General features: G+C 32.0%; 1 protein-coding gene across 1 annotated transcript; it reads left to right on the top strand.

Annotated features, from left to right (window-relative positions):
* Positions 1-1,061: 1,061 nt before the first annotated feature.
* Positions 1,062-9,901, top strand: LOC110707702 (25.3 kDa vesicle transport protein). The gene is made up of 6 exons (XM_021885739.1): positions 1,062-1,213; positions 1,359-1,565; positions 3,348-3,508; positions 3,617-3,763; positions 9,157-9,233; positions 9,448-9,901. The coding sequence occupies exons 2-6, from the start codon at positions 1,378-1,380 to the stop codon at positions 9,529-9,531; spliced, it is 657 nt and encodes a 218-aa protein (XP_021741431.1). The 5' UTR covers positions 1,062-1,213; positions 1,359-1,377; the 3' UTR covers positions 9,532-9,901.
* Positions 9,902-11,517: the final 1,616 nt, after the last annotated feature.

Here is an 11,517-nt window from a genome sequence, read left to right as displayed (position 1 = left end):
GTAACGACCAATGGTTGTGAATTATAATATATATATATATATATGTGTGTGTGTGTGTTAAATTTCAAAGGGACGCTAAAAATAAATATTAATAAAGAGTTAAAAGTAATTTTTCTTAACACGTAAAATTAACAAATTATACTACCTTCGTTTTTTTTAGTTGGCACGTTTTCACTTTAGCATTATTCACACACTTTCCCTTGACCGTATTTTGTGATTTATACGTAATAAAAAATATAGTCATGTGGGGTCTTGTTAGATTCGTCACGATATATGTTTTCAAAATATCAACTTTTTATAACTTTTGCTTTTCAATTATTAAAGATATTAACGGTTGAATATGTGCATTGACAAACGTGATTAAAGAAACGTGTCAACTAAAAAGAAATGGAGGAAGTATATTTTTATTATTGGCCTAATTGGACCATTTGTAATAATATATGGATGGTAAATGGGCTATGGAGGCTTTGTAAAACCCGTAAAGTTCTAAGACCTTGCTAATATTGATTTGAATTCACTTCAAGATTCTCTTGTATTATACCGTTTTTCTTGTGTCCTAATTTTAGTAATTTTTGAATTCTTTGATTTCATTAACAAAATCACAAACATACACAAATATTACAACTGAATTTGAAGAATATCTTATTAAAAAGCTTTGATGGTAAATCAACAGTAGACTAAAAAAAATTCAATGATACATGACCATATTTATAATAAAAAATTACGTTGTTATTCGTATAGGAGTAAAATTCTATTGTTAATTGGATATTCATATTAATTATAATATGTGGTGTGTTGCTATAAATAAAAAATAAGAAGATGAATGCGTTTTAAAATATCTGATTAGAAACATTGACAATGGAAAATTGAATAAATTTTTTTGTAAAGAATTATAAATTATTTTATGAAATGCCAAGTGTTGCTGTCTCGTGACCTAACTGTGAGACCAGCTTTATTTATTAGTGATATATATGATACGATATTAGATTAAATTGTTTTTTTTTTTTTAAACAATCTTGTTGTTTTTTTTTTGTTTTGTTTTTTCCCTTTTTCTTTTTAATTTATTTTCTCATTTAAAAAAAAACTTAAAACCCTACAAAATATTTATGTTCATTTCCTTCGGAAAAATCAACCACGTTTTTCCAATTCTCCGAGATCTTCACGAATTCTAAGCTCAGAGATCTGAAGATCATCGATTTGAATTTTGATTCAGGTAACAATTCTGGAATTCATTTCGAATTTGCATTTAAATGTTCATCATTTTGGTGAAATTCCCCAAATTTGAAGCCCTAATTTGTTAAATTTCGAAATCTTATTCATTTGATTTGATTTTTGTTGCGATTTGATTTGATTTGCAGTTGATAAAAGTAGAAAAAAATGGTGAAGTTAACGATGATTGCTCGAGTAATGGATGGTCTACCATTAGCAGAAGGATTAGATGATGGGCGTGATGTGCAAGATGCTGAATATTACAAGCAGCAAATCAAAGCTTTGTTCAAAAATCTTTCGAAAGGTCAAAATGATCCTTCTAGAATGTCTGTTGAGAGTGGACCTTACATATTTCAGTATCCTTCGTTTTTTTTTTCCTGCAATTTTTGATTGATTACATGCAATGTGTGAAGTTGAGTGCATTGTAGTCGTGTAGATGTTAATTGTATTGTTCTGTTGGTTGTTAATTGTTAGGAATGGGAGAGAGAGGTGGCGGTCGGGGGTACAAGAGTTTGGGATTCCGTAATCTCTCTTTTTCGCCTTGTGTAATGGTGTGGTATATGAATTTTAGGAAGAGGAGCATTTGGATTTGAATTGCACTTTATGCAGTTATGGTTATAGTGTATGGAGTAGCTGTTACTTGTGTTGATCAGGTGCTTGTAAATTGTTTGAAAATTGGAGCGAGGTGGCGGTGGGAGGGAGATGAGAGCTTGGGATGCCCATATCTTTCTCTTATGTTTGCTTCGGGTATTGATTGTTGTATTTTGCTAATCATGAATTATAGGAAGAATGAGTCTTATTGATGGTGTTTTGATGATGATTAGTACTTATGGGTTGATTGATGGCAGTTGTTCTATTAGTCTAAGTTGGTCTGGGATAAGGCTGTGGATTTGTATGGTATTCCCCTTATAAGGTGTCCTTTTGGTTTTGTCATCTGATCATCCGAATCAATAATCAATGTAGATTGGTGATATGGCAAGATGAGAAATATGTGCGACTGTGTTACTAGATGAGATGTGAATTTGGGATAGAGAATCCCTTTTAGTGAGGTTGCATACATTGATCTCTCTAAAACCTACCCTGTGGGAACTACATTGTGCTATTGTTGTTGTTGAGTTGGACCTACGGCGTTATGGGCTGAGGTCTGGATTCTGTTCATCTGGTCTTGCCTTTTGTTTTTGTGTGAAAACGAGTTACTCCATATTTCTTAATTGTTAAAATGCTTTTTATTGATAAATAGGAATGAGATTGCATCAGATGTAGGCTGTTTGTATTGGTATGTCGTTTGATGTGTTAATCTTGCTTTAGTTAGTTTCTTATCAAAAATTACTATGTAGGTAGAGAATATTGTCTCATGTGTGCTCAGTTACTCATACTTGTTTAAATATAATAGCTAGATAAAAGGGAAAATGAAACAGAGGGAAAGAGAAGGAAGGGGAGGGGAAAAAGGGAAGGGGAATGTGGAGCTCCATTTTTTCTCTAAATCTCTCTATTTTTGGAGGGATGATGTTTATTTAAGTGCAAGGGACAATGAATCTCTCCCCCAAGCCCCAACCTGTTATCCAAACAAGGGACTTGTTCCCTTCAGTTCCCTTTTACCAAGCAAAACCAAAGTGAGTCTTCAGTGCTGAATTTGCTGATCCCTGGTGATTTACTGATTATGGAGTTATGGACCCATTTGACATCTTCTTGAAAATTATAGAGTGTTCTGCCTATGCTTCTATGCTTATGCTTCTTTCTCCAATTAATAAAATATGGAGTTGTCTTTTTGTTTTAAAAGAAAAAATCACTCGTTGATCATATTCAAGTGCGCTTGTGTAGCTTGGTCTGAGACTTCTCCCTACCGGTACCTTTTCTGTGGCATTAGGCCTGCTATCTGCAGCTTATCCCCATATTATCCATGTTAGTTGAATTTCCTTTCCTGATTGTTAGCAAATGTTGTGTATATATTGACTGTTTAATGTTTGGCTTTCTTTTCTCCTTTGAAGTGTTGAAATGCAACTATATATCTCTGCACATTATTATGATGGTTTATCCTGCCAATGTGCTCTCCCTCTTTAGCTGATAGTCTGATACTGCCATGACAAACTAGTGCTAGTATATTTTGATTTCAGTATGACCTTAACATTGGGTAACAGCTATATCATTGAGGGCCCTGTTTGTTATTTGACAATGTGTGATCGGGCTTACCCAAAGAAGCTTGCATTTCAGTACCTGGAAGATCTCAAGAATGAATTTGAGCGTGTTAATGGGAATCAGATAGAAACTGCTGCTAGACCTTATGCGTTCATTAAGTTTGGTATGTTAATCAGATAATGTCCTGTTTGCATTTGCTTTTGGTTCATGACTTCAAGAAACTGTGCCACTAATTATATTTTTTCATAATATTTATTGTTTCCTTCTAAAGATACATTTATACAGAGAACAAAGAAGTTGTACCAGGATACCCGTACCCAGAGGAACATTTCCAAACTGAATGACGAACTCTATGAAGTGCACCAAATCATGACCCGAAATGTGCAAGAAGTCCTTGGTGTTGGAGAAAAATTGGACCGTAAGTCACACATGCCCAACACATAATTTCTTTTCCTGAACCTTTTTCTGCTTAACAGATATTGAAACTTTGTTTGCTATGCTTCCAATAAATTATACCGATGCAATAAGTTAGGCTTTTTACGAAAGATGTTTCCTAGATTTGACTGGAAGTATCCTAGGATGCCTTACCCATGATTGGACTTTCGAGTGACATGGTGAATTGTGTATATTAGTTCTTGTATTTGAGCAATGAAGCTGGAGAGTGCATGAGATTTTGCAATGAATAATAAAACATAGAATAGTGGACAGCATTGCTTGAAGTAAGGCTAATATCTTGTTAGGCTGTTTTCTTAATAAGATAATAAGATAAGCTCATAGCTGTGGAGAGGAAGGGAATGCTAGACCATCATTCTTCTTTGCACATAAACTATCTGCAAAATCAGCAAGTTCTTTTGGTGTTTGGGATGGGGTGCATAAGAGTCAATAGAATAGTGTTGCATGGTGTTGACCTATAAGCTGAAGGTATTGTAGGCTTGTAGCAGTGTCTAGCATAGTTGTCCTAGAATATGTATGCAGATTACTGGTTTTATTATTTTTTTTTGGGTTGATGTTTAAATTCTTTGACATAATTTACTTAAAACCGTAGGCAAGACCTTCTGTCTGTAGCAATTTTACTTCGAACTCTCTCTTGGTGAGCTGCTCTAGGAACAATTTGGATTAAAGACAGGCAGTGCCTCTCCTCTTAGTTTTTCTCATGGATGAATTATGCCTGAAGTCTGATTATTTCCGTGGAAGTTTACTTTTTTCCAACTTTAGCTTGTAGACTAGTTGCCTCAGCCCTCACTTGCCTCTTTTCCAACTTTGTTTTGAAGACCAAGTACATCATTCTACGCTTAGTTGTCTCTATGTATCTTTCACTTTTCTCTGCTTTTTCTCTCTTTTTTTTTATTTAATTTTTTATTTTTTATTTTTTATTATTCTATTTTTATTATATTTTGGGCCAATGCTAAATCTCCCATTCATCTCTTGAGAGAGAGAGAGAGAGAGAGAGAGAGAGAGGGGGGGGGGGAGAATAGCAAGTGCTTGTCTACATGGTACCAAGGTATAAAGCTTATAATCAAGGAGTCTTCAAAATAGCTGTGCCTTGCAATGAAGAATAAATGATGTGGGATGTAAAAATGATGTTATTTTTCTTGGCACTGGACCATGAACACGTTTTATGACATTACTTTTTGATTCTTTAGCTCAGATTCTGGTTATATTGTGAAAAAAAGATTTGTCTTTAAATGGTTATACAGGTGGGACATGGCAACCGAATTTTAGCTTAAAAAGGACATTTAGAAGATGACATTTTCTGTGAATTGGATATAAAATAATGGACATGGCAACCGAATGTTAGCTTAAAAAGGACATTTAGAAGATGCATTTTCTGTGAATTGGATATGAAATAATGCAAGTTTTGCATGCCAAAGGATGTGAAATGAATTAATTGCTGGCTGTAGGCCTATGAGGGAGTTAGGTTTCCATAGAGATGTTTATGTAGTGTAAACTGTTGGATTTAATTCTTAAATTAAAATCTAGAATGCATGTAAATAAACTTTTTAGCTCTGTATGCCTGGTTATTCAAGCCAACTCAAGTTCTAACTGTCCATTTTTGCCTTATTTGAAATTAATTTGGAAAATTTAAGGCTGGGGAAGGGATTCGATATTTAATACTCCATAACTGGGAATATGTGGAAATAAATAGTAAACATTTTTGCTCTTTTTGGACGGGGACCATGGCTGAACATTTCAGGGGGGTTTTCTTTTTTGCCTGCCTCTCTGTATGGTGAACTGAATTGATTTTCAATTGATAGACATCTTTTTTGAAGCTAAGATTTTCTCCGTAAGGCCATAGATGACACCTGTGGGAATTGTTTGCAAATTAGGATGGTGATAACTCTATCAAGTAGAAAGGCAGCTGAAAATGCATCTATTTGTGTGCTTTCCATATTTAATAATAGAAAAGAATTGTAACACCCCAATAATTCTCTCTTTAAAAACCTGTAAATACGTTTAACAATGACGTGCTATCGCCACGTGTTTAAAAGTTAAGGCTAGTTCAGAATTTAGCAGCGGAAAAACTAACTCAGTTATCAATAAGTTTCAAAACCAAAAATCAAAACCAAATTTAGTCTTACAAGTTGGAACCATTAAGGCCCTTATTCAAAACCCAATAAAAGTAGTAAATAAATCAAACCAAAGTTTTATTAAATCCAAACTTATGAAATGTAATAAACTGTGAGATTAACCAACACTCCACTCAAAATCCCATCACCTTGATGCAAGTTCTGATTAGGTAAGACCTGTGATTAATCTGCTCCCCAATATTACAAGTGTAAAAATTGGATCATTATAGGGTCATTGATAGGCGAAGGCCATGACCAAGAAAAGACACACCAAAGCACGCAATCAGCAACGCTGAGTACATACAAGCTACGAAATATAGCAAAGAGCCCTAGCATGTTATTAAAAATCAATCTGCACACACAATATAATCATTGACTCGAACACATGACTTAATTGTTAACATTACTAAGACTTCACTAATCAATAATAAATAATTCATTTTATTCATTGATTGGATTAAGCAATAGACCAGGTTGTCCCCCTATGCTCCATTTCGGAACATTAATAAAAGAAAACCCTATGCCTCCTTTCGGAAACATTAATAAACATCCAATGGCAGACGGGCGCGACTCTGTGGCCATAGCTAGTATGAGATCTCATCTAACTCATTATAATTTTAAAAGTATTTGAAAACAAGAGACTCGTAGATCAGACGACCTCTGAAAAGTACACGGCTAATACCCCGTGTACCCGAACCCCTGTCTGTCAATACTCGCACAAATCCAGAGTTTTATTGCTCATCCATCTTGCACTTTACGTGATTTACCGGTGATAACTCAAATACAAAACAATACAACCAATCATACATCTATCATTCAAACAATTCAAATTTCCAATTCAATTCTTGATTTATTAGTGACAAACAATATTTAGTATTGAATGCTTTAACTACCTCGGTGTATAAACACCTTAAGTGCATAAGACACTTCAATCTTCAACCTCGTCTTATAAGACTTTAAATCTCCCTTTACTCATTCCATTTCATTAATCATGAACGAGTAATACAATAATTCATTCCACATATTCACGTATCTTTGCCTCTAAGCTCATCTTGCATGTTAATGCATAAATAATACTTACTAGATAAATTAATACGAAATTTTCATACATGAAACAAAGCCAATCACCACATTAATCACCAATCAAACTTACTACCATACAATTCCAACCAATCTACAAGTTTCCTAACATGATTCTAAGGTTTTCCAAATCCTTAAACATGCTTCTAAAGTCAAGGTTTTCGTATCCTTGTACGTACCTTGAGTACACAAGTTGGTTGGCCACTTACGGAACTAAAAATCGCCTTCTACGAAGCCCTCTCCTAAACCAAATAATAATAATTCAATCAATACCTAAGCAATATAATTTACAGCAATATTAACTTACTTTAAAACCCCTAAAACCATTGAAATAATGCTTTTAAATTACTCACAATAGTCAAAGTTGATAATTTAATAGTTCAAGTATAAGTTTATATGTTAAAATCATGAAAATATAGCTTATAACATAAAATTCCAGCAACTTTAAAGTAAGGATTATAATCTGGAAATTTAGTTTAAAATTATAAAACAACCTCATAAACATCTCTTCTTGAAATAATCATCATGTAGTAGGTTAGTATGTTTAAAACCTAAAAATCCATCATAAACCATGATTTAAAACCTTTAAAACCAAGATTAAAAATCTGAAAATTTAATTTAATAATAGAATGTATGAATACAACAATCTAAACTTGAAATATATAATTAGAATTCAACTAGTTTCATAAAAACTCAATCAAACCTTCAAAATTTAATTAAACAACACTTTAAAACCTTCCTTTTTGCTAGAATTAAAAGCTTATATATTATTCTTAAAATTTGCTACATAAAAACATTAAAATACATACTTATTCATAAAATTATAGCAAGTTTAAAGCTTTATAAGAATCTGAAAATTTATTTTAAACATTAAACCTTCGTTAAAAATCAAAAATTGACCGAAAACCATATTTAGAGGCTGAATTTGGCCACGAGAGGGTGGTGCTCACTATCAAAGGTAGTGAGTTTTGATTAAAACGTCATTTACACACGAAAAACACTATTTTTTTGCAAAAATCATACGAGTCAGAGTCAAAACGTGATTAAAACGTGATTAAGAGAAATTAAGAACGGAAATCATAAATTAACTACAAAAAATTGAAAACTTGCTTTTGAATTAAACATCATCATAATCATAGTAGAATCACAATATAATCATGCTTAAATTGAATAACTTTAGCAACACGTTTTTAAGCCCTAAAACCATGAAAATCAAGTTTTAAACCCTAATTTCTTAACTAAATAAATCTGAAATTTTGATGCATAATTTAAACATAATAAAACTTATAAATTTATAATCTTTTATAATTCATATACATAATCAAACCATGATAATAACAATTAAATAACAAAAATTGATAAAGATTTAAACTTGGGTTGAATTAACAAAAGAAGAGAAAACAAGAGGGAGGAAGAAAATAAGGCTAACCTTTTTGTGTAGGGGAAAATTTGGGGATTCATGGGGTATTTATAGGAGAGAATTGTAGGGTAGAATTGGGCCTCATGAAAATAATGAGTCAATTAAATAAACAAATGGGTTAGGCTTTGTTTTTATAGTAATGGATTGTAGGATATAGGTACATAAAATAATTTAGCCTAAAATAATTTTTGACCCAAATTAATAATTTGATAATTAAATTATGGAAAAATACAATTAAATATTATAAATAAAATAAAATTTCATTTATAAAATATTTAAAAATACGGGGGATTACAAGAATTCTTGGTGAGTTTGTTCATAACATTTTTCCATATTTGGTAGGCCATTGATACTTTTCTGCTTCTTTGTTTGCTTGCTTGCTAGCTAGCTAGCTTAATTTTTGCTCTTGTTCTGCTTCATTGCTTGCATGTGTGCATTCCTGTTTGTCACTCCTTTACCTTGCTTAGTTGTTGCTATGCTGTCTATGTAAATTGTTTTAAATGTATCTTTTGCTGTTATTTAGTGTAACCATTATTTTTCCTTCTCTTTTGAGGCGAATCAGCTTTTTTGTTCATCTCCTACTGTTAGTTAGCACTTTAATTGGTATCACTATGGTATCTTTGTTCTTTTTTCTGGGGTTGCTTGATAAAGAATTCCTTAGCTATTGGCTGAGATAAGCTGTGTATATCTACTCCTAATGTCTAGCTCTGTGTTGTGTAAATCATTTTTAATTCACTTCTGCAGAGGTCAGCGAAATGTCAAGTCGCTTAACATCTGAATCACGGATTTATGCTGATAAGGCAAAAGACCTAAATCGACAGGTTAGTTTTTACAGCACTAAAGGTCATCTAATCAGTAACTTTTAAAGTACTGCTGCAGATCTTGAACCTAATGACTAAATGCGGATCACATCTTTTTCTTGTTAACTGCCTGTTAGAGAAAACTGTTATCCCTTTATAAAAAATGTTGTAGTTACTTGTCGAACGGATGTAGTATGTTCAAACATTGAATATTGATCTCATTGTGAATCTGTAGGCTCTGATCCGGAAATGGGCGCCTGTAGCAATTGTAATCGGAGTTGTGGTGCTACTCTTCTGGGTCAAAAAGAAGATCTGGTGATGCACTGGCCTTATTTGGTTCCCTGGAAAACTCTTTAGACATATCTGTTGATTACGATGTTTACACTTCAAACATATGGGCAACCAGTCAACCACACTACAAGGGATTAGGCTTCTTATTCGAATGTCTGGAACTAGATAGACATGAAATGTTTTTTCAGTGATATGGAAAAGCTATATATATGCATGACTGTTGTATATCATATAAACTCCATTTTGATGTCAAAATTCGAGATAGTGAAACTTGAAAGCCCAAAATCCATAGTAAATGGGCTTTCTGCGAATTCGAGTAATTTTGTTTGTTGAATAGATTCGAACATCAAAAAACTGTTTCTCGTGGTAGTTTTATTCTCACTTGTCACTACCTGAATTATTTAGTACTTCGCATATTTTTAAAATTGTAAATCTTACTTTTATATTTCGGTACTTATAAATTTATAATCGATACACAAGTTTGACATTTCGTACCTTTACATTTAATAATTCTTTTTTTGACAGACATTTTAACTTTCTTTTCTTTTTTTTTTTTCCCCTAAAATTACAGTAGTAAAAGCAATTGGAATTTGATTTTGTTAACTACTTTATTGACACTAACTAGCAATCTTTTTCTTATAAAAAAAAAAAAAAAAAAAAACAAAAAAAAAAAAAACAGCTATCTTTTTATTTGTACGCGTACTTTGTAAGTTCGTACACAGCATGCCACAAAGGTGATCATGGGGCCGGCGTTGCCCAAAGATTTTGAACCAATTTTTTTTTTTTTTTTTAAATTATTATTATAATTTTTTTTTAAATTATAATATATATATATATATATATTATAATTTTTTTTAATAGGTTTAGAAATTAGAGGTGAAAATACACATGGGTTCACTTTATTTGTTTGATCTTCATTCACTTGAACTTAACTAGGCTTACTAGAATTTACTTATATAGTTATAAATTAAACTTGAATATCTCTTATTAATCCTTATATATACTAATATGAATAGTTCCTCCTTTTCTTTTTAGTTGCATCATTTTCGGTATATAGAAGTTTCAATTTAGTTGCATCACTTTATCTTTTAGTTAATATATCTCTCCTATAGTCCTATCACATGGGTCCTCTTGATTTTTTCTCTTTATCTCTCTCTATTCCAAAAATTACCTAGGAGTCCGCAATTGTAAAAGTGATGCAACTACAAAAACGGAAAAAATAATTTTTTCCTTAACATTTCTTAACAATATACTTATTATTATTTTTAATTGAAATGAGTGAAATTAAGCTGAATAGTAAATGACTTGAAAATCAATTTTTTTTAGTCTCTGTATTTCGACAACTTCGTATTACACAATTCAAGTAAACCTCTTGACTCTAGAGGATCATCTAGAATTATTCAATGACTAAATTGAGAAAAGAGGAAAATTGTTAGACAATTTTTTATGTCTAAAATCTCTATCCAATTTCCTCCGATGTTCAATTATTTAAAAGGATCTTGTTCACTTAACATGTGTTGTACGTGGAGTCGTGGCCATAAAAAGATTATTAATGGAGTTGGAGTATTTAGTTGTTAAAATAGTCGAGATGGATTAACTTCTAAAAATAGTAGGTGAATTTGTTGAATTTTTGCGGTGTTAGTTGGCCCCCAAAGTTAGTTAATCATTTAATTTAACTTGTTATGAGTAATATAGGTGAGGTGGATTAACTTGTAAAAATATAACTACATCTAAATTGTTAAATTTCAAATTAGGATAAACTTATCAAGTACTCAGGCGTAATTGCGTAAGAGTTGGCTTACTTAGTAACGCTCTTAAATTAGGATAGGGAGTGTTTGAATTTGTGTTTGGGCTTGAAATTCCTTAACCTTTATACTCCGTACCTCTTACAATAATTAAAATGAAGTGTATATTTTACCTGCAATTTTGGAAAAAAAAAATGAAATTGAGAATTACTAATTTAAAAATTAAAATAAAAATGACGTCGTAAAACACACAAATGCAAGATTTAGCT

Source organism: Chenopodium quinoa, unplaced genomic scaffold (genome assembly GCF_001683475.1).
Source record: "Chenopodium quinoa cultivar QQ74 unplaced genomic scaffold, ASM168347v1, whole genome shotgun sequence".
Taxonomy (NCBI): domain Eukaryota; kingdom Viridiplantae; phylum Streptophyta; class Magnoliopsida; order Caryophyllales; family Amaranthaceae; genus Chenopodium; species Chenopodium quinoa.
This window is presented reverse-complemented; position numbering and strand designations above follow the sequence as displayed.

Coding starts and splice junctions, on each gene's coding strand:
- LOC110707702 (XM_021885739.1), top strand. CDS start 1,378: ATGGTGAAGTTAACGATGATTGCTCGAGTAATGGATGGTCTACCATTA. Junction 1,566..3,347: donor AGTGGACCTTACATATTTCA/GTATCCTTCGTT, acceptor ATTGGGTAACAG/CTATATCATTGAGGGCCCTG. Junction 3,509..3,616: donor TTATGCGTTCATTAAGTTTG/GTATGTTAATCA, acceptor TTCCTTCTAAAG/ATACATTTATACAGAGAACA.